The sequence below is a fragment of the Mobula hypostoma genome, chromosome 5, assembly GCF_963921235.1.
Source record: "Mobula hypostoma chromosome 5, sMobHyp1.1, whole genome shotgun sequence".
Classification (NCBI taxonomy): domain Eukaryota; kingdom Metazoa; phylum Chordata; class Chondrichthyes; order Myliobatiformes; family Myliobatidae; genus Mobula; species Mobula hypostoma.
In genome coordinates this window covers 110010800-110037546 of record NC_086101.1, presented here as the reverse complement: position 1 = coordinate 110037546, position 26747 = coordinate 110010800, and the positions used below count along the sequence as shown (strand labels likewise).

The window sequence follows — 26747 nt, the reverse complement described above, 5'->3', positions numbered from 1 at the left end:
TCTTCCCTGAGGTTGTGACACTGCTGAACCTCACATCACAGCGTTAAGCAGTATTGCATCCGTATTGTACTGTCTCAGTACTTTTATATTTGTGTGCTGTAGCACTTGTTTTATTCGCAGTTATTTTTTAATTAACACTATTCTTTGCATTTCTGGTCAGATGCTAAATGCATTTCATTGGCTTTGTATCTGTACTCGGTACAATGACAATAAAGTTGAATCTAATCTAATCTAATCTATTCTAATCTTCAGGCTGCTGTACCTCCTCCCTGATGGTAGCAATGAGAAGGGGGCCTGACCTGGGTGATGGGGTCCTTAGCGGTGCACGCTGCCTTTTTGAGGCATCGCTTCTTGAGGAGGTCTTGGATACTATGGAGGCTAGTTCTGATGATGGAGCAACTTTCTGCAGCTTATTTCAATCCTGTACAGTGTACCCCACCACCCCCCCACCCCTGCCACCATACCAAATGCTCTCCAAAGTACATTTGCAGAAAGGTGCGAGTGTCTTAGGTGACAACCCAAATCTCCTCAAACTTGGAATGAAATACAGCTGCTGTTGTGCCTTCTTTGTAACTGCATCGATATGTCGGGCCCAGGTTAGATCCTCAGAGAGGCTGACACCCAGGAACTTGCAATTGCTCACTCTTTCCACTTCTGATCTCTGAGAACTGGTGTCTTCCCTCATCTTACCCTTTATGAAGTCCACAATTAGTTCTTTGACATTACTGACGTTGAGTGCAAGGTTTTTGCTGTGAAACCACTCAGCTAGCTGATCTATCTCGCTCCTGTACGCCCTCTCATCACCATCTGTAATTTTGCCGAAATAGTTGTGCTGTCAGCAAATTTATAGATGACATTTGAACTGTGCCTAGCCACACAATCATGAGTGAAAAATTAGCTTTTTCACAGGAGCAGCAGCAGAGGATGCAGAATAAAGTGTTACAGTTACAGAGAAAGTGCAATGCGGGCAGATAATAAAGTGCAAAGCAGGTTGTGAGATCAAGAGAGAGTCCATCTTATCGTACTAGGACACCATTCAGTATTCCTAATACAGCAGGGCAGAAGCTTTCCTTGGACATGGAGGTACGTACTTTCAGGCTTTTGTATCTCCTCCCCAAAGAGAGAGGGGAGAAGAGAGAATATTCTGGGTGGGGGGTGGGGGTGTCGCTCTTTGATTATGCTGACGGCTTTACTGACCCCAGACTGGGAAACCCTGGTAGAGAGGGACGTCCATTTAGAATGGAGATGAGGAGGAATTTCTTTAGCCAGAGGGTGGTGAATCTGTGGAATTCATTGTCACGGGCAGCTGTGGAGGATCAGGTCACTAGGTGCATTTAAGGTGGAGGTTGATAGGTTCTTGATTAGTCCGGACATGAAAAGGTTACAGGGAGAAGGCAGGAGAATACGGCTGAGAGGGAAATGGATCAGCCATGATGAAATGGTGGAGCAGACTCGATGGATTGAATGGCCTAATTTTGCTCCTATGCCTTATAGTGTCATGGTCTTACCAAGGCAGAGAGAAGTGTAGACCGAGTCCACGGAGGGGAGGCGGGGTCCGTGACATGTCCACATCTCCCTGAAGTTTCCTGTGACCACAGACAAAGCAGCAGCCATGCCAAGATGCAACTAAGCCTTGTCCTCTGACACAGAGTGTTACAAGATGAGATTAAGACTTAACTTGAATCATCATAAATTAAACACATAAGTTATCAGAGTCAGGAAGTCATTTTGCACTTGTATGAATCTTTGATTAGATCACATTTGGAGTATTCAGACCAGTCTGGTCGTCCCATTACAGGAAGGAAGTAGAGTACAGAAGACGTTCACCAAGTCTTTCTCACATCATCTGCTCTGTAAATCAATTTCTCTGCTTTGTTTTCCTTCTTTATTTATATTTGCTTTTTCCCTCCTTCTCACACTCCTCTTTCTCTTCCTCTTTCATACTCTCCATCTCCTTCAATCATTCATGTGCTCTCTGACATTTTCCTTCCACTAATGTCTCTTTCTCTCTCACAGACACATTCTCACTATTCTCATACATGTTCTCTGTCGTTCTTTTGCTTGTTCTTTCTCTTTCTCCTGCACGTACTCTCCACATTCTCACCGTTCTGAGTGAAGTTCCCCTCATGTTCCCTTAAACATTTCACCTTTCACCCTTAACCCATGACCTGTAGTTGTAGTCCCACCCAACCTCAGTGGAAAAAACCTGCTTGCCAGACTACTGTGTGAGGCAAGGGAGGAGATTGCTGAGCCTCTGGCGATGATCTTTGCATCATTAATGAGGATGAGAAAGGTTCCAGAGGACTGGAGGGTTGCAGATGTTGTTCCCTTATCCAAGAAAGGGAGTAGAGATAGCCCAGGAAATTATAGACTAGTGAGTCTTACTCCAGTGGTTGGTAAGTTGATGGGGAAGATCCTGAGAGGCAGGATTTATAAACATTTGGAGAGGCATAATATGATTAGGAATAGTCAGCATGGCTTTATCAAAGGCAGGTCGTGCCTTACGAACCTGACTGTTTTTTTTGAGGATGTGATCAAACACATTGATGAAGATAGAGCAGTAGATGTAGTGTATATGGATTTCAGCAAGGCATTTGATAAGGTACCCTGTGCAAGGCTTATTGAGAAAGTAAGGAGGCATGGAATCCATGGGGACACTGCTTTGTGGATCCAGAACTGGCTTGCCCACAGAAGGAAAGGAGTGGCTGTAGATGGGTCATATTCGACATAGTGGACGGTGACCAGTGGTGTGCCTCAGGGATCTGTTCTGGAGGATTGGGAAAACTTTAAAAAGCAACAGAGAACAACTAAACAAGAAATAAGGAAAGGGAAGATAGAGTATGAAAGTAAATTAGCATAAAATATAAAAGCAGATAGCAAAAGTTTTTATAATTATACAGTATAAAGTGGAAGAGGGTGGCGAAAGTTAACGTAGGTCCCTTGGAAGACGAAAAGGGGAAATTGATATTGGGTGATAAGGAAATGGCTGAGGCATTGAACTATTATTTTGTGTCGGTCTTCATGGTGCAGGACACATCCAATATGCCAGAGAAGGATGTTATGGACAAAATGGATTAGATTAGATTAGATTAGATTATGAGGACACTCAGTACTTGTTTATTGTCATTTAGAAATACATGCATTAAAAAATGATACAATGCTCCTCCAGAATGATATCACAAGAAACACAAGACGAACCAAAACTAAAACTGACAAAACCACATAATTATAACGTATAGTTACAACAGTGCAAAGCAATACCGTAATTTGATAAAGAGCAGACCATGGGCACAGTAAAAAAAAGTCTCAAAGTTCTGATAGCCTCATCATCTCACTCAGACGGTAGAAGGGAGAAACTCTCCCTGCCATGAACCTCCAAGCGCCGCAAACTTGCCGATGCAGCACCATTGGAAGCACCCGACCGCAGCGGACTCTGACCCCGTCTGAAAACTTCGAGCTTCCAACCAACCCTCCAATACTGAACACCGAGCACCATCCTCTGCCGAGCGCTTTGACCCCACCCCGACCGCCGAGCAACAAGCAAAGCCGAAGACTCGGGGCCTTCCCCTCCGGAGATTCTGGACCACACAGTAGCAGCGGCAGCGAAGCAGGCTTTTCAGAAGTTTCACCAGATGTTCCTCTGTCTCCATCAAATCAGGATTGTGCACGGCACCCTACTTGACAGATAACAGGCATCAACACCGGAATGGCCGTTGCGAGCTGCGTCGCGCCGCCATCTTCTCCTCCTCCTTAAAGGTGAGGACCTTGATAAAATCACTGTCACTAAAGAGATAGTAATGAGCTAACTGGAGGGCCTGAAGGTAGATAAGTCCCCTGGTCCTGATGGGATGCATCCCAGGGTGCTGAAGAAATTGGCAAGGTTATAGTAGACATGTTGGTAATCATTTATCAAAACTCTCTAAACTCTGGGCAGGTCCCAGTGGATTGGAAGACAGCAAATTTTACGCCACATTTTTAAAGAGGATGTAGGCAAAGGACGGGAAACTATAGGCCAGTTAGCTTAACATCTGTAGTCGGGAAAATGCTTGAAGCTGTCATTAAGAAAGAAATAGCAAAACATTTAGAAAGGAATGGTTCCATTAGACAGACATAGCATGGATTCAGAAAGGGCAGGTCCTGTTTGACAAACATACTGGAGGTCTTTGAGGACATAATGAGTACAGTGGTTAGAGGGGAACAGGTGGATGTCGTATACTTAGATTTCCAGAAGGCATTCAATAAGGTGCCACACAAGAGACTTATAAATAAGATACGGATGCATGGAGTCAGAGGAAGTGTATTGGCATGTATAGTGGATTGTTTAACCAATAGAAGACAGAGAGTTGGTATAAATGGGTGTTTCTCCAGTTGGCAGTCAGTGGTGAGTGGGGTGGCGCAGGGGTTGGTGCTGGGCCTGCAGCTGTTTACCATTTACATTGATGATTTGGAAGAGGGGACTGAGTGTAGCATAGCAAAATTTGCTGATGACACTAAACTAAGTGGAAAAGCAAATTGTACAGTGGATGTGGAGAGTCTGCAGAGGGCTATAGATAGATTAAGTGAGTGGGCCAAGGTCTGGCAGATGGAATACAACGTTGGTAAATGCAAGATCATCCACATTGGAAGGAATAATAGAAGAGCAGATTATTATTTAAATGGTGAAAGATTGCAGCACGCTGTTGTGCAGCAGGACTTGGGAGTGCTTGTTCATGAACAGCAAAAAGTTGACTTACAGGTACAACAGGTTATCAAGAAGGCAAATGGAATGTTGGCCTTCATTGCTAGAGGGATTGACTTTAAGAGCAGGGAGGGGTGTGGGACAGGTGGCAGAGAAGGAGTGACAGGGGCAGGGGATGGCATGGCTACAGACACACCCTGCCCTGAAACACCAGTCAAGGCCGTTTGCTTCCAAACAATTGGTTTGTTGCATATTACAGAATGTCTTTCTGGTGTTTCCCACTCCCTCCCCTTTTATCCAACCATGATTCCCCTCTCCCTGCCCCCTTCTCACTCCCAGACCACAACAGAGACCCATATCAGAATCAGGTTTATCATCACTCACTTATGTCATGAAATTGGTGTTTCTTTCAGCAGCAGTACAGTGCAATTCATAAAATTATTACAGTAAAGTTCGAAAGTCAAGTTCAAAATCAGAATTAGTTTAATATCACCTGCATATGTGCGAAATGTTTGTTATGCTGCAGCAGTACGCTTCAAGACAATAATAATCAAAAAACTGGTAATCACAGTAAGTGTGTGTGTGTGTGTGTGTGTGTGTGTGAGAGAGAGAGAGAGAGAGAGAAAGAAAGAGAGAGAGAGAAAGATAAAGTCTGCAGATGCTGGAAACTCAAAGCAACACATACAAAATGCTGGAGGAACTCAGCAGGTCAGGCATAATCTACGAAAATGAAAAGATTCATTTTCGACGTTTCATGTCGACGTTTCAGGCCGAAACCCTTTTTCAGTACTGAGAAGGAAGGGGGTAGAGGGTAATGCAGCAAAATACAGGGAAGTCCTGGAGGAAACCCTAATGCCATATACAAGAGAACTGCAACTTGGAAGAACATGTATTTTCCGGCAAGACAATGACCCCAAGCATAAAGCTAAGAATTGCTTAAAAACAACAAAGTTAATGTTGTGGAGTGGCCAAATCTGAGTCCAGATCTCAATCAAATCCAGAATTTGTGGTGAAGAGGTCTCCCAGTCTACGTCAGGTCTCACCAATATATAGGAAGCCACACTGGAAGCACTGGATACAGTAGATGACCCCAACAGATTCACAACTGAGGTGTCACCTTTCTCCCTAGGCCTCCTGTCCCATGATCCTCTCCCTTCTCCAGCTCTGTATCCCTTTTGCCAATCAACTTTCCAGCTCTTAGCTTGATCCCTCCCCCTCCTGTCTTCTCCTATCATTTCGGATCTCCCCCTCCCCCTCCCACTTTCAAATCTCTTACTATCTCTTCTTTCAGTTAGTCCTGATGAAGGGTCTTGGCCCGAAACATCGACTGTGCTTCTTCTTATGGATGCTGTCTGGCCTGCTGCGTTCCACCAGCATTTGTGTGTGTTGCTTGAATTTCCAGCTTCTGCAGATTTCCTCGTGTAGAAGCTCTAATGTGGCTGATTGGATTGCCTTACTCAGGACAGAAGCTCCGCCTACTGACAGCTCTAATAGCATTCTCTCATGAGATCTACTGTTAAATCACTGGGTAAATTTAAGCCCTTACCGTTTATACTGTGGAGTAACATACAAAATGCTGGAGAAGACCAGCAGCTCAGGCAGCATCAGTGGAGGGAAAAGGACAGAGGAACTTATTTTCTAAATTTCACTCTGTACGGGAGAAAAGTCAAGCTGAAATCCTCGGTGCAGACTAAGTATTGAACTCTGCCATCCCAGGAGGAAAGCATTCTGACTGGTTCTATCACACCTGGCATGGAAAATCCAATGCGCCAGAAGCAGCAGCTGACAGAGTGGTGGACTCTGCCAGTTCCACCATGGGCACAGCTCTTCCCACCCATCAAGAATGTGCACAAGATATGATGTCTCAGGAAAGTGACATCCATCAACTAGGACCCATCCCTCCTATCATCAGGGCTGTGCGCTCTTCTCATTGCTACCATCAGGCAGGAGGTATAGGAGACTGAAGATCCAACCTCAAAGTTCAACAATATCTTCTTATGCACTGCCAGCAAGTCTTGAACCAACACAAAAAATCCTAATTCGACCTAGGACTTCATTTCTTTGTACTTCAATTAATACTGAAATGTTTGTCATTTTCCTGTGTAAGTTGCATAATTTATATTCAAGTTTGTTAACTTATGTTTGCCATGCTTGTAATTTATTTTCTTTATTTACATATTTAGAGATACAGCACAGAACAGACCCCTCCACCCCAACGAGCTGTGTCGCCTTGCAACCTACTGTTTAACCCCACCCCAACCACAGGACAATTTATAACGACCAATTAACCTACTAACCAGTACATCTTTGGAATCTGGAAGGAAACCCATGCACTCAAAAGGCTATGTGCCTCGGCCCCTGACCTAATTGCTTTATAGTTATCACTGTGATGACAAATGTAACTCCAAAGCCATATTTAAGTTTGCTGTCATTGGCTAAATCAAAGGTGGTGACCGATCAGCATTAAGAAGGGAGACTGAAAATCTGGTCCAATGGAGCCACAACAACATCCTCTCTCTGAATGTTAGCAAGACCAAAGAGCTGATTATTAACTTCAGGAGGAGGAAACCAGAGGACCATGAGCCAGTCCCCTTCATCAGATCAGAAGTGGAGAGAGTCGGCAACTTTAAATTCCTTAGTGTTATTATTTCAGATTATCTATCCTGGGTCCAGCCATTATGAGGAAAGCACGGCAGCACCTCTACTTTCTTTGAAGTTTATGAAGATTCAGCATGTCACTTAGAACTTTGACAAATATCTATAGTCGTGCGATGCGGAATATATTGACTGGTTGCATCATAGCCAGGTATGGAAACACCAATGCTTTTGAATGAAAAAACCTACAAAAAGTAGTGGATACAGCCCAGTCCATCATTCGTAAGGCCAGTGATGTTGTGGGGATGGAACTGGACTCTCTCACGGTGGTGTCTGAAAAGAGGATGCTGTCTAAGTTGCATGCCATCTTGGACAATGTCTCCCATCCACTACATAATGTACTGGTTGGGCACAGGAGTACATTCAGCCAGAGACTCATTCCACCGAGATGCAGCACAGAGCGTCATAGGAAGTCATTCCTGCCTGTGGCCATCAAACTTTACAACTCCTCCCTTGGAGGGTCAGATACCCTGAGCCAATAGGCTGGTCCTGGACTTATTTCCTGGCATAATTTACATATTATTATTTAACTAAATTTATGGTTTTATTACTATTTAATTATTTATGGTGCAACTGCAACAAAAACCAATTTCCCCCGGGATCAATAAAGTATTACTATGACTATGAGATAAAGCTCTGCACACTACACTACTGAGTACACCTACAAGGAGTGATGTCGTGGGAAAGATCTATCATCAAGCACCTCCCCCGCCGACCGACCATCCAGGCAATGCTACCATCAGGAAGAAGGTACAGGAGCCTCAGGACCCACACCATCAGGCTTTTGAACTAGAGAGGATAACTCCACTCAAGTTCACTCATCCCATTAATAACTGTTCCCACAACCTATGGATTCACTTTCCAGGACTCTTCATCTCATGTTCTCAATATCTATTGCTTATTTATTATTTTTTTCTTTTTGTATTTTCAGTTTGTTGCCTTTTGCACGCTGGTTGTTTGTCCACCCTATTGTGTTTCTTGTATGTACTGTGAATGCCCAAAGATGAATCTTGTGGTGGTACAGTAGTGTAATAGTTTGCACAACGCTATTTAATGCATGTAATTTAAACTACAAATACACATAATAGAACTGACAGTTTTTACTGTCAAATGTGCTATGCATACTATATATTCAAAATTGGGTATTGAGGAGGTGAATGGAGGAAGGCACAAAACTGGATAAGGCTCTTCTGGTGCTGATGGCCAGGGACCTGTAGCGGCGTCCAGATAGCATGAGAGTGTGGTGTGTGTGAAGTGTCTGTGTAATGTCCTCTACTATTTGTTGAGCCTTCTTTATTGTCGATTTCTTATGGATGCTGCTGAGTGATTCTTGTTCCTGGCCAATGATTTTACTACTTACTCTGACATTTCTGTGTAGTGGGCTGAGGTTGGCAAGTGTTCACTGCTCCGAACCATGCCGCGATGTTGTAGGTTACCACTGATTCAATGAAGCATTTATAAAATGTCTGGAGAATCGACAGCAGGACCTGAAGTTTCCGCATCTTCTTAAGTAAAAATGGCCATTGTTGGCACTTGCAGAGTATCAACCCACCATTGGTCTTAAAGGTAATTTTGTTATCTACAGTTGTGCTGGGGTACTTGTATTCTCCAACATGCTCTATCAACTGGCCACTAATTTCCAGGGTTGGGGATGTGTACTGTTGTTTACTAAAGTCCACAATTATTTCCTTAGTTTTCTAGGGTTCAGGTCCAGAAAGTTGTTTGTGCACCTTCCAGCAAATGTATTGATTTCCTCATTGATGCTGTCATCAGAGTTGGTAGTGTCGATGATGACTGTGTTATCTGAGTGCTTGAAGTACTGCATGCCTGGGTGTGAGCTTCTGCGGTTGTCTGTTCTGCAGTGTGAAGAAGACTGGTGAGATCACCAAGCCCTGTGGTGCTCCAGCTGAAATTTGCCTGTGTTACGTACCCCGTAACTGGGTTGCCAAAGCAGCAGAAATGGATCACTCAGTTGGAGTCTGGATTACTGGAACTAAGAAAGTTTTATTAAAGAAATAAGCAACACAGTACTCTAATCAAAAGGATACTAAATGCAACAGTTCAGCAATGATAAACACACATGTACACAGAATTAGGATAACAGGATCAATCAAGCTCTATCGTTGTCTAGGGGTAAATGACCAGTTTTAAAGTGACGCAAAGTTCAGTTCAATTGAGTTCAGTTCAGTTCACAGTAATCACTGCCATGGGAGATGGACGGGGGCGGGGGGGAGGAGAGAGAGAGAGAGCAAAACGAATGAATATTCAAACGGCTTCCACACAGACCTTCGATATTCTTCGCAGTCAGCTTTCGGGTGAGCCCTTTATGATGTTTTCTGAGGTCACCGACTGTGACCCCTCCGTTTTCAGATACGATCGCTCCTCTGCAGTGAACCTGGCACCCAGGCAAGGGCGGACACACACCAGGTTCCCGCCGATCGCACCTTTCCACCCTGTGCGTCTATGGCTTGGTCCCGTGACCAGCCCTCCAAAACTCCCACCGACTTGTGGGAGGTGCACCGCTTCCAGGGTCTCGTTACCTCGTGGTGTCGTGTGTGTCTTGCCTTAGCGAACCTGTCCCTTTTTATCCCCCTGCTGGGGTATCGCCTGTCCATCACTTCAAACAGTTCAGGGTTCAAAGAGGAGCCGATCTTGACAGCTCTCAGACCGTGTCTCCTTCCGTTAAACTCTCCCATCCCTTCATTAACATCTCCAAATGCTGCTTCATTGTTTTCCTTATCTCTCTTTCTCCTGAAGACAGGTGGCAGACCAACTGCTGATCCCACTGGTGCCAGCACAGGACAGTTAACATCTTAGTCTATGTGTACTTTCGTCACACCCCTCACCTTTAAGGATTTTTACCGGGGTAAAAATTACAAACATGAATACATTATTAGATACACACAAATATACATCTTCATCAGCTATTTGGCTAATACAGCGAATTTTAAGTTGTCAACACCTGACAGACAGTCAGCAATCACATTTTCTGTTCCTTTTATATGTGTTATTAATAATCCCTTAAACCAGGCTCCAACTTAGCAAACTTCATAGTGGCCGAAAACACTGATGAATTGCGATCAATGTAACCTCTCATTGGGTTTCGTCCCGGACCACGATAACAAGGGTCGTCCCATCCCGACTTAGTTTTCTTTCGCAAGGGCTTAGTAGGAGGGGGAGGGGTAGTAACGACAGAGTTATTGCAAAACTTCCTACGGTACCCCACCATCTCCAAGAGCCTTCTGAGGGCCCTCTTGTCTGTCAGGGTTGGGATGTCAGAGATAGCTCGCACCTTAGCTTGCATCACTGCCAGCTGCCCCTGTGTCACCACAATTCCCAGATAAGTGACCTTCATGTGGCCGAACTCATTTTTTTCAAGGTTCACTATCAAGCTGGCTTCAGACAGCCGTATTACATCACCAATACACACCTCTGTGTTCGTCAGCCCTTTAGTCACTGAATTACTCATTCTATAGGGCTGTTGCTCACTAGGCTGACCTAGCGTGACAAACACCACCCAACGTCCCAGTTCTTTGCATCGCCTCGGGACAATCAAACACACATGTGCGAGCCATTTAATTACTTCTCCTAAAGAGTCGCTTTGTTCGGGGATTAAGGGAGAGACCTTATCAGCAGAGCTGGCCAAAACAATAGCCTTCTCCCATCTGGTCGATACCATACTCATCTTTTCAAACTGTTTTTTTTCTCTTATCAGGGGGACCCTAGCTTCATTGATTTCCGCGCTAACACCGACTAGGTTTGTTAGCATATCAAAAGCCTGTGACCGTCTCAGTTCGCGTCTGCCATAATCAATAACATCCTTCCTCCTGTGCAGCCGGTAAACCTCTTTCATGATTCTACCAACTGTTTCCTCCAGCACCTCAAAATGTCCACCGAGGGGTACCTTGTGGGCTAGGTTAAAACTCTCATTCCCAGAACTCTTTTGTACCACCACCCATTCCTCATCTGCCGGTACGGTACTTGGTCTCCCTTTCTTCCTTAGCACTTCCTCCTCCACACAATAGCCTACTGGCTCCCTTCTTAATTCTGCATCAGAGAGAGCTGTCTCCGCCAAAACCATCAGCCCCTCGTCTCACTCCTGCGCCTGCACAAATTCCTTCCTGGCTAATGCTAAGTCTGTCTCAGCTCCCTCATTACCTCTTGTTTCACTACACTCCTTCTTTTCACTTTCTACCTCCTCCTGGTATGTCTCAGCTAAATTTACTTCGGCAGTCCCGGGATGAACCTGTGAGTCCATGGGCGGGACCTCAATGCTGGCAGGCTGACCTGTCAATCTCACGGCTGGGAACACGATTCCCCCGGCAAGGTCATTACCGAGCAAGACTTCCACGCCTTTCATCGGTAATTCGGGCCTCACCCCGATCGTGACTAGTCCAGAGACCAGGTTGCTTTGTAGGTGTATCTGGTGCAAAGGGACTGCCTCTGTCCCTTCCCCAGTACCTTTGACCTTGACCTCCCCAGTCTGGGTCTCTGAACTAAACTCTAATACACTCTTCAATATCAATGACTGACACGCTCCCGTGTCTCTCTAGATCCGCACTGGAACTGGGTTTATCCCCTCCTTCACCGACACCAATCCGGCCGAGATAAACCTCTTGCGCCTTTCCTGAATTTTGGCAGACCTTTCCTCTCCTAGCGGTTTGTTCACCAGCTCAATACAGCTAGTCGAAATCGCCGTTTTTCCTTTCCCCGTCTCCTTCTTTGGGGCAAAGCACCTGGACGCAAAGTGTCCGGCTTTGCCACAATTATAACAGACGATCCCAGGAGACTTCCTACCAGACTGCTCCTGGTCTACCTTATCCTTCTCACTAGTCCCCGGCTTACTTACTGACTTTTCTGGCGGACTCTCCCCGCCGTCCTGACTACCCTTCTGGTAGCCTTTACTCGGGGCAAACTTCATTTTATGCGTCAACGCGTACTCATCCGCTAACTTAGCAGTTGCGGCTAACGTGGCAGTTGCGGCTAACGTGGCTGCCTCTTTCTCATCTAGGTAGGGCCTCATACCCTCAGGGACACAACCTTTAAACTGTTCAATCAGGATCAGCTGTAGCAGTCTGTCATAATCCCCATCTATTCCCTTCGAGGCGCACCAACGCTCACAATACGTCTGCATCTCACGGGCAAACTCTAAATACGTGCGGTCCCACTGCTTCCTCGCATTCCGGAACCTCTGCCGGTATGCCTCCGGGACCAACTCATAAATCCTGAGGATGGCTTCTTTCACCACCTCATACCTCTGGGCTTCTTCCGCGGACAAAGCTGAGTAAGCTTGTTGGGCTTTCCCTTTAAGTACACTCTGAAGCAAAACAGCCCACTTATCCCTCGGCCAGTCCTGACTTGTAGCAACTTTTTCGAAATGGAGAAAGTACCGATCCACATCGGTATCGTCAAATGGGGGAACCAGCCTAACCTCCTAGGTCGCCCTGAACCCTCCACCTTGGTTCGGCATGGGCCCCTGCTCTGCCATTATCTTTAACTTTTCCAGCTCAAATTCCCTTTCCCTCTGCCTCTCTTCTCACTCCAACTGTTTATCCCTCTCTTCTCGCTCCAACTACCTCTCTCTCTCTTGCCTTTGTCGTTCTAACTGTTTCTCTTCATGTTCTAGCTGCCGTACCCGGAACTCGTGCTCGAGTCTCAGTTTTTCAAGCTGCACCTGTACCACATCTCCAGCAGGTTTTTCAATAGACACCACCTCCAGCTCCCCTTGGGGAAACACACCTTTAGATACACAGTGCTCTACGATAGCTCTGTGTATCTCCTCTCTCCTCATTGTCGACTTCCCCTTAACAAGATTCAACCGTTTGGCCACAGCTGCCAATTCCACTTTCCTGGCATCCTCTAATGCCTCCAAGGTCGGCGCCTTTAGAAATTCCTCAATCTCCATTTCTGTTGTTTGCCTTTTCATTCTTTCGGGAATTTTAACCCAATCAATTTACGCCGTCCCAAATTTAGCATTCAAAATTGCGGACGAGAACCCCACTTATGTTACGTACCCCGTAACTGGGTTGCCAAACCAGCAGAAATGGATCACTCAGTTGGAGTCTGGATTACTGGAACTAAGAAAGTTTTATTAAAGAAATAAGCAACACAGTACTCTAATCAAAAGGATAATAAATGCAACAGTTCAGCAATGATAAACACACATGTACACAGAACTAGGATAACAGGATCAATCAAGCTCTATCGTCGTCTAGGGGTAAATGACCAGTTTTAAAGTGACGCAAAGTTCAGTTCAATTGAGTTCAGTTCAGTTCACAGTAATCACTGCCGTGGCTGTGGACAGCGGGGGGGAAGGAAAGAGAGAGCAAAAGCGAATGAATATTCAAACGGCTTCCACACAGACCTTCGATATTCTTCGCAGTCAGCTTTCGGGCGAGCCCTTTGTGATGTCTTCTGAGGTCACCAACCGTGACCCCTCCGTTTCCAGATACGATCGTTCCTCTGCAGTGAACCTGGCTCCCAGGCAAGGGCAGACACACACCAGGTTCTTGCCGATCGCACCTTTCCACCCTGTGCGTCTATGGCTTGGTCCCGTGACCACCCCACCAAGACGCCCACCGACTTGTGGGAGGCGCACCGCTTCCAGGGTCTTGTTATCTCGTGGTGTCGTGTGTGTCTTGCCTTAGTGAACCTGTCCCTTTTTATCCCCCTGCTGGGGTATCGCCTGTCCATCACTTCAAACAGTTCAGGGTTCAAAGAGGAGCCGATCTTGACAGCTCTCAGACCGTGTCTCCTTCCGTTAAACTCTCCCGTCCCTTCATTAACATCTCCAAATGCCGCTCCATTGTTTTCCTTATCTCTTTTTCTCCTGAAGACAGGTGGCAGATCAACTGCTGATCCCACTGGTGCCAGCACAGGACAGTTAACATCTTAGTCTATGTGTACTTTCGTCACACCTGTTAGTGCTCATATAACCACTACATCTCTCCTTTTGATGTCTGCCTATGAGGAAGGAGATGATGAGGAGTATAAGGTGGAGGTTTATATTTATTTGGTGAAGTTTGTGTCCCATGAGATGGGGTTGCATGGTGTTAAACGCACTGGAGAAGTCCACAAACAATATGCTAATAAATGATCTGGCCCCTTCCGGTGTGCGTAGGTATAGAAACATAGAAACATAGAAAATAGGTGCAGGAGTAGGCCATTTGGCCCTTCGAGCATGCACCGCCATTTATTATGATCATGGCTGATCATCCAACTCAGAACCCCGCCCCAGCCTTCCCTCCATACCCCCTGACCCCTGTAGCCACAAGGGCCATATCTAACTCCCTCTTAAACATAGCCAATGAACTGGCCTCAACAGTTTGCTGTGGCAGAGAATTCCACAGATTCACCACTCTCTGTGTGAAGAAGTTTTTCCTAATCTCGGTCCTAAAAGGCTTCCCCTCTATCCTCAAACTGTGACCCCTCGTTCTGGACTTCCCCAACATCGGGAACAATCTTCCTGCATCTAGCCTGTCCAATCCCTTTAGGATCTTATACGTTTCAATCAGATCCCCCCTCAATCTTCTAAATTCCAACGAGTACAAGCCCAGTTCATCCAGTCTTTCTTCATATGAAAGTCCTGCCATCCCAGGAATCAATCTGGTGAACCTTCTTTGTACTCCCTCTATGGCAAAGATGTCTTTCCTCAGATTAGGGGACCAAAACTGCACACAATACTCCAGGTGTGGTCTCACCAAGGCCTTGTACAACTGCAGTAGTACCTCCCTGCTCCTGTACTCGAATCCTCTCGCTATAAATGCCAGCATACCATTCGCCTTTTTCACCGCCTGCTGTACCTGCATGCCCACTTTCAATGACCGGTGTATAATGACACCCAGGTCTCGTTGCACCTCCCCTTTTCCTAATCGGCCACCATTCAGATAATAATCTGTTTTCCTATTTTTGCCACCAAAGTGGATAACTTCACATTTATCCACATTAAATTGCATCTGCCATGAGTTTGCCCACTCACCCAACCTATCCAAATCACCCTGCATCCTCTTAGCATCCTCCTCACTGCTAACACTGCCGCCAAGCTTCGTGTCATCCGCAAACTTGGAGATGCTGCATTTAATTCCCTCATCCAAGTCATTAATATATATTGTAAACAACTGGGGTCCCAGCACTGAGCCTTGCGGTACCCCACTAGTCACCGCCTGTCATTCTGAAAAGGTCCCGTTTATTCCCACTCTTTGCTTCCTGTCTGCTAACCAATTCTCCACCCACACCAATACCTTACCCCCAATACCGTGTGCTTTAAGTTTGCACACTAATCTCCTGTGTGGGACCTTGTCAAAAGCCTTTTGAAAATCCAAATATACCACATCCACTGGTTCTCCCCTATCCACTCTACTAGTTACATCCTCAAAAAATTCTATGAGATTCGTCAGACATGATTTTCCTTTCACAAATCCATGCTGACTTTGTCCGATCATTTCTCCGCTTTCCAAATGTGCTGTTATCACATCCTTGATAACTGACTCCAGCAGTTTCCCCACCACCGACATTAGGCTAACCGGTCTATAATTCCCCGGTTTCTCTCTCCCTCCTTTTTTAAAAATTGGGGTTACATTAGCCACCCTCCAATCCTCAGGAACTAGTCCAGAATCTAACGAGTTTTGAAAAATTATCACTAATGCATCCACTATTTCTTGGGCTACTTCCTTAAGCACTCTAGGATGCAGACCATCTGGCCCTGGGGATTTATCTGCCTTCAATCCCTTCAATTTACCTAACACCACTTCCCTACTAACATGTATTTCGCTCAGTTCCTCCATCTCACTGGACCCTCTGTCCCCTACTATTTCTGGAAGATTATTTATGTCCTCCTTAGTGAAGACAGAACCAAAGTAATTATTCAATTGGTCTGCCATGTCCTTGCTCCCCATAATCAATTCACCTGTTTCTGTCTGCAGGGGACCTACATTTGTCTTTACCAGTCTTTTCCTTTTTACATATCTATAAAAGCTTTTACAGTCCGTTTTTATGTTCCCTGCCAGTTTTCTCTCATAATCTTTTTTCCCCTTCCTAATTAAGCCCTTTGTCCTCCTCTGCTGAACTCTAAATTCCTCCCAGTCCTCAGGTGAGCCACTTTCTCTGGCTAATTTGTATGCTACTTCTTTGGAATTGATACTATCCCTAATTTCTCTTGTCAGCCACGGGTGCACTACCTTCCTTGATTTATTCTTTTGCCAAACTGGGATGAACAATTGTTGTAGTTCATCCATGCAACCTATAAATGCTTGCCATTGCATATCCACCGTCAATCCTTTAAGTGTCATTTGCCAGTCTATCTTAGCTAATTCACGTCTCATACCTTCAAAGTTCCCCTTCTTTAAGTTCAGAACCTTTGTTTCTGAATTAACTATGTCACTCTCCATATTAATGAAGAATTCCACCATATTATGGTCACTCGTACCCAAGGGGCCTCTCACGACATGTATGGTGGAGTAACATTCGTTCTGCATCATCTACATCTCTTTTCGGCTTAAAAGCAAACTGGAGTGGGTCAGTGAGCACACTTACCATCACCTGTAGCTGTGGTAGGAGGACTTCATTACCAGCGATGTTAGAGCTACAGGACGGTAGCCACGATTGCAGGTGGGATTGCTTTTCTTGGGAATTGGGCGTATGATGGCTGTTTTCCAAATGGCTGGTATGGAATGTTCAGGTAGAGTGGTTGAAGAGTTGACAGAAAATCTCTGACAGTTGTCAACAGCAGAGTTTCAGTAACCATCCACTGTTGTTGTCTGGACCTGGTGCTTTACTGGGGTTTGTTCTCCTGAGTACTCTCTCCACTTCTCTCGGATGAAACTCTAAATTGGTGCTGCTTACTGTATCTGATAGGAGCATGGAGCACTCTTCCATCTCCAGTGTGAAGATGTACTGATCAAACCTGCAGTAAAGGCTGTTCAGTCCTTCTGCAAACTCTACACATTCCTCTCAACTTAGGTAGGATGGAGGCCAGTGATTACCAGAGGCCAGCCATTGTTTTGAAACCTTTCCAGGTATCTCTCGCTTTGCCCTCTTGGAAGAGCTTTTCCACTTTCTCTTTGTAGACCCTTTCTTTGTACAGCCTCACCTGAATGAGTTAAGCCTCCATCCTGTTGCCAGGGATAAAGGCTCTTTTCTTCAGGTTAAGTATGTTTTTCAGATTCACGGTTTTTTTTTATTAGAAATGCTTTGACAGATTTTTGGGTATGATTATGCCTTCACAGAAAAGTATATAGTCAGTGACGATGTCAGTAGTCTCCTCTAGGCTGCTTCCGGTCAGTGCATTCATAGCAGTCCAGTAGGGTTTCCACAGATTCTTTATTCCATATTTTTTAGCCGTGCCCTCCTTTTGAAGTATTGTTCAGTAGGCGGGCACTGGATGAATGACGTTGTGGTCGGCTGTGCTTAGTGTGGTTTACTGTATGCTAGATAACTGTTATTTAAATTCATGTCTTGTCACCTCTTGCGGCACATGATATATATTGTTGAAGCAACACTCACAACACGCTGGAGGAACTCAGCAGGTCGGGCAGCGTCCGTGGAACAGATCGGTCGATGTTTCGGGCCAGAACCCTTCATCAGGACTGTAGGGGGATTGTTGGTATGTGGGCAGAACTTTATTTAATTCTCTACGTGTTGCGTGCATGCAGCAACTTCCTCTGCCGGGCGAATGGTGTTTGCGGAAGGTGGAATATAAACCGTAACACAATTCAGCTGGCCAAATTCTCTATTCTTGGTCTAACAGTAGTGGCCAGCAGTACAACATCTGGTGAGCAGTCTGTCTCTCTGATCTTTACTGTTTTGCATCAAGCTTCCTGTATATGTACACATAAACCACCTCTGTGATTTTTACCACTTTTGTTATAATCACGGTCTAATTAAAGCGGTACTCCAAAACCATCCAGAAAAAGTTCTGAGTTTGCAGCCATATCATCAAGCCAGATCTCTGAGATACACATGAGATTAGCTTCCTTAAATGCCCACTGATATTTAATGTTCCCTAGTACAATAAGATGGATGCTTGGCCTCACGATCTACCTCGTTATGATCTTGCACCTTATTGTCCACACGCAGTGTGCTTTCTCCATAGCTGTTACACTTTGTTCTGCATTCTGTTTTCATTTTACCTTGCAATACCTCAAAGGTCTGTATTAAACTATAGAAGACAAACTTTTCACTGTACCTTGCTACATGTGACAGTAACAAGACAATTCCAATTTTTCATGCCATTTAGGACTTGGGTATGTGTGCCCGTGACAACAAACTTGAACTTGACTTGCAAAATGGTAACATGATAGTTGTCAATGGTGACATGATTTTGGAAAGGCATAAAGCATAAAGCTGAGGCTTGAGAAGCACCAATGAATCAGAGGGACAAAGAGCTCTGCCTCCAGCCTGGAGTCTATCAGTGGAAATTCCACACAGCCCAGCCTGTACATGTTGGCCATCAGGTATATCTTTTTTTGTAGCATTCCACCTGTTGCCCTCTATATCACAGCAATTCATGTTTTACCCAAGTATTTAGATGTTGTGAAAGCCTTTGCCTTCATCACTCACTTCCAGGATCCAGCCACCCAATTCCTTCTCAAGTTGCCTCTGAATCCTTCCCTCACGTCAGCAAAACAAAGGAGTTGGTCTTTTGACTTCAGGGAGGGTAGGGATGACATGCTCCTGTCTACATCAACATTGCTGAGATTGAGAGGTTTGAGAGCTTCAAGCTCCTAGGAGTGAACATCACCAGTAGCCTATCCTGGTCTAACTTATGGCCTTCTAAAGTACCAGAGGATTTAGTTTTGACATGCTCTGGGGAGGCTGGCACCAAATATCCCCTTGAACTTAAGAGATGCTAGTCATTAGTGGAATCTTCCCCACCTGCAAGAAAGGTGGGTGACCCGCTGGAAACAGATGTGGCTGGATGTGGGTAGAATGTTGTCGAAGTGTTACAGTATTATAGTGGCTCAAAGCTCATTTATTCTAACACAAGGATATGGGGACTGCAAGTGGACCTGCTAGAGTGTAGTACACACCATCTACAACCTCCTCCAGGAGGCTTATATTGCCCAGTCTAATGCAATGCCTTTACACTGATTTGATTAGCCTTTTAAATGTTCAGTGGCATTTAAACCCAAAGTCTGGGGAACAACTGAGTAGCCCATTCTTATACTGATTCTGTATGGTTTATTAAGATTAACTGGACGATCACAAGAAGGTGCTCAAGTGGAATCACGCAATCAAGCTAAAGGATTTACAAACAAGACCTTCAACGTTCATCCCTTTTAAGACTTCCCCTCTCTGAAAACAATGCGGGTTTGGATGCCAACTAAGCAAAGTAGCCATTACCTAACATACGTACACACAGTACTGAGGCTCGCAGAGCTGTGTGGGAATATGCATCTCTTGCACTGTAATGCAAAGTTGTACAAACTGACCAAGTCCATGGAGACAGGCCCAAGCCAGAGTGAGCAAAGGGAAAAGGAATCTTCAGGGCAGAAAAGAGAACATAAATCTATCGGCCATACCCTTCACTATTCTGGCTCCAGGTTTGTCTTGCCCTTCCTTACAAAAGTCATGGTCATTATGTCTGGGATTAATAAAGATTTGTTTTCTCATTCATAAATGAAACAAGCACAAGTTCCTCTCCTCTGATGAGTTACTTGGCTGTTTCCTCTATTGTATTTCTCCATTCCTGAGAAATGCTATTTCAGACAGTGTCCCAGTGTCCCTACCTTTGCTGAATTTATGGACTGGAATCTTCCTGAGCTGGTCCTTAGAGAGACGGTTCCTCCGGATCCTACGTTGATACTGCACGCATCTCACTATCTGCAATGCAAAGAACAGAGGAAGGTCTCAGGGCAGGGGAAGATCTCATACTACAGAGTGTCATTGTTCAATGAAATGTTTCCCCTGAAAATCCACTAACAAAGTTCCCTTAAAACATTGATTTCTCTAACCCAGTAATTTTTCCCTCCCTTCCCCCTTCCCTTTCTCACTTTTTCTATTCCCATTCTAATTCCCCTCTTACCCCTTCTCTTCTCCTCAAGCAGGCCTTTCAGCCCAATTGGTCATGCCAGCCAAAATACCTTTTTAAGGTAGTCCTATCCGCCCATTTTTGACTCAGATCCTTCTAAACCTTTCCTTACTGGTGTCTAATATTGTTATTGTAGCTGCCTCAACCACTTCCTCTGGCAGATTGTTCCATATAAGTCTGCCCTCTGGATGACCAATTAAATCTTTCTCCTCTCAGCTGAAACCTGTTCCCTCTAGTAATTGTTTCTCCATCTCTGGGAAAACAACTGTATACATTCATACTGTCTATGCCCCTTGTGATCCTCTACCGTGTGGTATGGGGAGGGGGGGTGGTGCTGCTGCACAGGATTGTCACAAGCTGCAGAGAGTTTTAAAATTAGTCAGCTCTATCACGAGTACTAACCTCCGTAGTATCCAAGGAATGGTGCCTCAGAAAAGCGGCTTCCCACCACCCAGAATATGCCCTTTTCTCATTGCTGTTATCAGAAAGGAGCTATAGAATCCTGAAGGCAAACACTCAGTGATTCAGAAACTGCTTCTTCCCCTCTGCCATCCGATTCCTGAATGGGCACTGAACCCACGAATACTACTCACTAATTTTTTTTAAATTTCAGTTTTTTGCACTACTTATCTTAATTTAACAATTTAATACACACACACACACACACACACACACACACACGTATATACATACATACATTATATACCAGGGGTGATTGATAAGTTCATGGCCTAAGGTAGAAGGAGTCAATTTTAGGAAACCTAGCACATTTACTTTTCAACATAGTCCCCTCCTACATTGACACACTTAGTCCAGCGGTCGTGGAGCATACGGATCTTGGACCTCCAGAAGGTGCCCACAGCAGGGGTGATTGATACATTCGTGGCCTAAGGTAGAAGGAGATGAGTTATGCAGCTGTCGTTATATGCACATGCAGTTCAACTCTTTCAGTGATTATGCAGAAAGTTTGAAGTTAATACCTCATCAGTTAATAACTCATCAGGGGTGATTGATAAGTTCGTGGCCTAGGGTAGAAGGAAATGAGTTATTAACTTCAAACATTCTGCATAATCACTGAAAGAGATCCAAAATGATAGGAGAAGACAGGAGGGGGAGGGATGGAGCCAAGAGCTGGACAGTTGTTTGGCAAAAGGGATATGAGAGGATCACGGGACAGGAGGCCCAGGGAGAAAGAAAAGGGGGAGGGGGGGAAACCCAGAGGATGGGCAAGGGGTATAGTGAGAGCGACAGAGGGAGAAAAAGGAGAGTGAGAGAGAGAGAATGTGTGTATATAAATAAATAACAGATGGGGTACAAGGGGGAGGTGAGGCATTACCAAAAGTTTGAGAAGTCAATGTTCATGCCATCAGGCTGGAGGCTACCCAGTTGGAATATAAGGTGTTGTTCCTCCAACCTGAGTGTGGCTTCATCTTTACAGTAGAGGAGGCCGTGGATAGACATGTCAGAATGGGAATGGGACGTGGAATTAAAATGTGTGGCCACTGGGAGATCCTGCTTTCTCTGGTGGACAGAGCGTAGGTGCTCAGCGAAACGATCTCCCAGTCTGCGTCAGGTCTTGCCAATATATAGAAGGCCACATCGAGAGCACCGGACGCAGTACATCACCCCAGCTGACTTACAGGTGAAGTGTCACCTCACCTGGAAGGACTGTTTGGGGCCCTGAATGGTGGTAAGGGAGGAAGTGTAAGGGCATGTGTAGCTCTTGTTCCGCTTACACGGATAAGTGCCAGGAGGGAGATCAGTGGGGAGGCATAGGGGGGACGAATGGACAAGGGAGTCGCAGAGGGAGCGATTCTTGCGGAAAGCGGGGGGGGGAGGGAGAGATGTGCTTAGTGGTGGGATCCCGTTGGAGGTGGCAGAAGTTATGGAGAATAATATGTTGGACCCGGAGGCTGGTGGGGTGGTAGGTGAGGACAAGGGGAACCCTATTCCTAGTGGGGTGGTGGGAGGATGGAGTGAGAGCAGATGTGCGTGAAATAGGGGAGATGTGTTTGAGAGCAGAGTTGATAGTGGAGGAATGAAAGCCCCTTTCTTTAAAAAAGGAAGACATCTCCCTTGTCCTGGAATAAAAAGCCTCATCCTGAGAGCAGATGCGGTGGAGACGGAGGAATTGCGAGAAGGGGATGGTATTTTTGCAAGAGACAGGGTGAGAAGAGGAATAGTCCAGATAGCTGTGAGAGTCAGTAGGCTTATAGTAGACATCAATAGATAAGCTGTCTCCAGAGATAGAGACAGAAAGATCTAGAAAGGGGAGCAAGGTCAGAAATGTTTTTTTTAACCAGAATGAGAAATTGATATTCATGCCATCAGGTTGGAGGCTATCCAGACAGAATATATGATGTTGCATCTTCACTCTCACCCCCGAAGGTGAGAGGGAAAAGGTGACAGGAGATGTGCAGGGCAAGTTCTTTTAAACTTACAGGAAGTGGTGGGTACCTGCAATGGGCTGCCAGGGGAGGAGATACAAGCAGATACAACAATGGTGCTTAAGGGACTTTTAGATAAAGAAATAAATATGCAGAGGGGGAGGGGTTTGCTGGTACGGATCTCATGCAGCCAGAAGGGATTAGTTTAATTTTACATTGTGTTCAGCACAGACATACTGGTCCAAAACGCCTGTGCTGTACCCTATATTCTATGTATAAAAACTTTTGATGTAATTATCAGGAAGATCGGAACCATAGTCTTTCGTCTCAGGCTACGTCCACACTAGACCGGATAGTTTTGAAAACGCCGGCTTCGAGTAAAAACGACAGGCGTCCACACTAGGCGTTTTTCAAAATATCTCTGTCCGTATTAAAACAGATATTTGGGCGAATCTACCCCGACTGTGCATGCGCAGACACATCTACAGAAAACAAGCGAAGAGGAAACGGTATAATATTTACGTTTCCGCGGCGGCGTTGTGCTATTTCCATAGAATAAAACTAGAGTACCCACAACAACAGCGAAATAAAGTTTTCAACAATGTCTTCGAGAAATACAAAGAAAACCTCCGCTGGAAAAAGCAGACCGGTCTTCTTCGTTTAGACAGACAGTGAAGTCGAGCTGTTTCTGCAAGTTACAAACAACTACAAAGTCAGCAAAGCAGTGGAGATGTTTAACTCCAAACAAGCTATTAACATAGACAATAAAGTAAACAACACTCGCATGAAGCCGTCCTCTACCCAAGATCAACAAGAGGGTGGAATCTTCTGCCGCCAGACCTGCGCAGTATTTCTGACATTAATATTTTTAAAGATAGGCTCAATCAAATCAATTTAGGAGATCTAGTCAAAAAAGCTCACTTTACAAATTAACTCCCACGCCGTTCACACCGACTGCGCGTTATAACAGCCGTCCGGCAGTGTTTACGCAGTACCAAGCCCAAGCAGAAAAAGCATTGCTGTTGTGGTGTTGTCGTGACAGCGTTTTTAAATATCTCTGTTTATCCTGTCGACATTGTAACGCGCAACAATCGTTTTCAAATTTACACACTCTGGAGAATGTTGTTTAGTTTGAGGCGAGTTTCAGGTTACCAGGAGATCGGAAACAAGTATCTTCAAGGCAGATAGTATGGATTCTTAGAAAGCCGGCTTCGAGAAAGAAACGGACGCTGTCGATACCAGTCAGACGACTTAGTATCGTTGGAACTTGTTGATGAGGAGAGACGTCGTATCTAACCAGACGCTGCTGGTAAAGAGAGCGATTGCACTATCCGACCCTGCAGTTGAAAGGAAAGTTACTGTCCGGCCGAATTCGGAGAATTAGATTCAAAATGATCTGCACTTGCTTTTACCAAAGCAACAAATTCCAAGTATTCCCCAACACTGATATTATCCCTTTGGGTTACACTGAGTCTCACTACATTTAGATTCTGGTGTAGTTCCAGTCATTGAGATTGTGGGGTAGTCAAATTTACATTATTCCCATCATATTGAATTAAACCATCTAGAGACTAACCATGTGACACACACCCAGGTCTGATCAGTCTGTGGCGGGCCTGCCTCGGCTGAGGGTGTCTTGTGATAAAAGGCCGAAACACCCAGTGATGTCGAGGTACACAACTGAAGATGTGTCGTAATGGTAGTAACATCATCTAGTGGTCATCTTTAAGAACTGCTTCGACTCAAGTCAAGTGCAGTGCAGAAACTTTAGGGATTGTAACATCCAGTTCTATTAATCAAACTGCTCTTACTTCCAGTCTCAAATTTCAATAAAAGACTCATCCAGTCGATAAGGATGCATAGACACATTCCATTTTGGGTCCCCAGAGGAACCTGAAGACGAGGGAGAGTGAGCAACCCCCGCTCTCCTCATGCAAGCGAGAGCGAGACAGATAGAGAGAGATATGACTATCAGAAGAACTTTGGTAATCGCTGGGGACAGCTGGCTTGGAAATGCAGTGCCCAGAAAAAAAGACAAATCAGTAGTAAATACACAAAGAGGAGACATAATATATGACCCTCTCACGTACTACGCACGTAACAGGAACATAGTAACTATGAGTGCCGAGAGTTCTATTGTTAGATTGAAAGTCAGGGGAGAGCGCGAACGCAGTCCCCCACTACCACAAATTTTGCAGTCGAGTATCCAGCATTTGGGGACATCGCAGGCGTCAGCACACCCGAAGTGCAATGGGATAGCCTCGTCCTGGGAGAAACTTGTTTTTCAAAAAATATTTTATTCAGAAATATTACAAAATAAAAATAATTTCCTACAGGAAAAAAACATTCGTTGACTGTGAGTCCTTATTCAATAAAGTTATTAAAAATAAAAATTTTGCATTGACTCTCTGTTCATTTACAAATAAAAGATGTTTACAATAAACCATGCATTTACTGTCAACCCTTGGTCAAGAGTTAAGACTTATTAACAATCAACTTGTCAACAATAAAGGCAGGCAAAGGCTCCAATACTTTCCCAAATTAACAATTCCACCCACTCCTTGGGCACCATGTTGATTATCTGTCCACACCGCTGATGAGGGTAGGTTTCCTCCCCACCCAACCCTCCCCCCCACTCCCACGGGTGATGAACCTTAAACTGTGGTCTTTCCCCACCGGGCCTTCGCGGTGGCCGCACCAAGTTTGAGTGCATCCCTCAGCACGTACTCCTGCAGGCGAGAGTGAGCCAGTCGGCAGCATTCAGTCACCGACATCTCCATGTGCCGGCAGACCACCAAGTTTCGGGCCGACCAAAGCGCGTCTTTCACCGAGTTGATGATCTGCCAGCAGCACCGGACGTTTGTCTCCGTGTGCCTCGCCGGGAACAGCCCGTAGATCACGGAGTCCTCGGTAACGCAGCTGCTGGGCATGAATCTTTGCACAGTCCTTTCCATTCTCCTCCACACCTCCTTCGCGAACGCGCAGTGTGCAAAGAGGTGAGTCACTGACTCCGCCCCATTACAGTCCTCCCGTGGGCAGAGCGGTGTGGAGGAACCGTTCCGGGCGTACAGGAGGGATCTGACTGGGAGGGCCCCTCTCACCGCCAGCCAGGCGAGGTCCTGGTGCCTGTTGGTGAGATCTGGCGACGAGGCATTTCGAGGATATCGTGCAAGCTCGGGCTCTAAGCATGTGCTTGGGAGTGGCTAGAACTTCCCCAGTGTGTGCACTCCAAGTTGAGGCAAATGAAATGCCATTGGGTCTGCGGCGTAAACAGCTGGAGGCCAATTACTGGATTAATTTAAGGGGGCATGGTGGTAGCCATCCTACAAAAAGGGTGTTGCAGACATGCTGGGAGAAGGAGTGGTCACAAAAAAAAGTTTTCGATGGACAGGAGAGCAAACAGCAAAAGATATGGGTGTATACGATAAAGAGTTTTGTCCAAGTGTGGTGTGGCCTGTCAGACCTTTCTGGGTACTAGAAAATCCCTCTATAGATTTGGAATTGCTTAAGATTAAGCACAGTAATAAGACAGCTGATACACTCAGTGAATATCATAGTTACAGGGAATGTGAGTATAAAGGCATACAGATTTTTACTGATGGATCAAAGGATCCAGAAACAGGTGCAACAGGGTCTGCAATTGTTGTACCAAGTTATCAAATGGAAACTAGCAAGAGAACACCTGATTGCTTGAGTGTATATGCAGCTGAAATGTTTGCCATATTGCTAGCACTAGAATGGAGTGAGCAGGTTGATTGAAATAATTTTGTGATATAGAAACGTAGAAACATAGAAAATAGGTGCAGGAGTAGGCCATTCGGCCCTTTAAGCCTGCACCGTCATTTATTATGATCATGGCTGATCATCCAACTCAGAACCCTGCACCAGCCTTCCCTCCATACCCCCTGATCCCCGTAGCCACAAGGGCCATATCTAACTCCCTCTTAAATATAGCCAATGAACTGGCCTCAACTGTTTCCTGTGGCAGAGAATTCCACAG

At 45.3% G+C, this 26747-nt stretch overlaps 1 protein-coding gene and 1 non-coding gene across 9 annotated transcripts in view; both read right to left on the bottom strand.

The window, feature by feature from the left end:
* Nucleotides 1-24430, bottom strand: part of LOC134346253 (uncharacterized) — a 53814-nt gene extending 29384 nt beyond the window's left edge. For 3 of the 8 annotated variants that reach the window (XR_010017879.1, XR_010017880.1, XR_010017881.1), the window contains exons 1-2: nucleotides 23669-24077; nucleotides 20059-20152 (exon numbers count right to left, since the gene is read on the bottom strand). Coding sequence is in view for 5 of the 8 variants with exons in the window: in XM_063047581.1 (XP_062903651.1) it covers nucleotides 10344-11414 (1071 nt within the window). In the remaining 3 variants the exon portion in view is untranslated. Of the gene's footprint in view, nucleotides 1-9327; nucleotides 14297-20058; nucleotides 20153-23668; nucleotides 24078-24323 lie in introns of those variants that run through there. The other 5 variants (XM_063047583.1, XM_063047585.1, XM_063047581.1 and 2 more) reach the window with 4 other exon arrangements.
* A 469-nt stretch (nucleotides 24431-24899) lies between these two features.
* Nucleotides 24900-25057, bottom strand: LOC134347388 (U1 spliceosomal RNA). The gene has a single exon (XR_010018143.1). It is a non-coding gene; the product is annotated as a U1 spliceosomal RNA (small nuclear RNA).
* Nucleotides 25058-26747: the final 1690 nt, after the last annotated feature.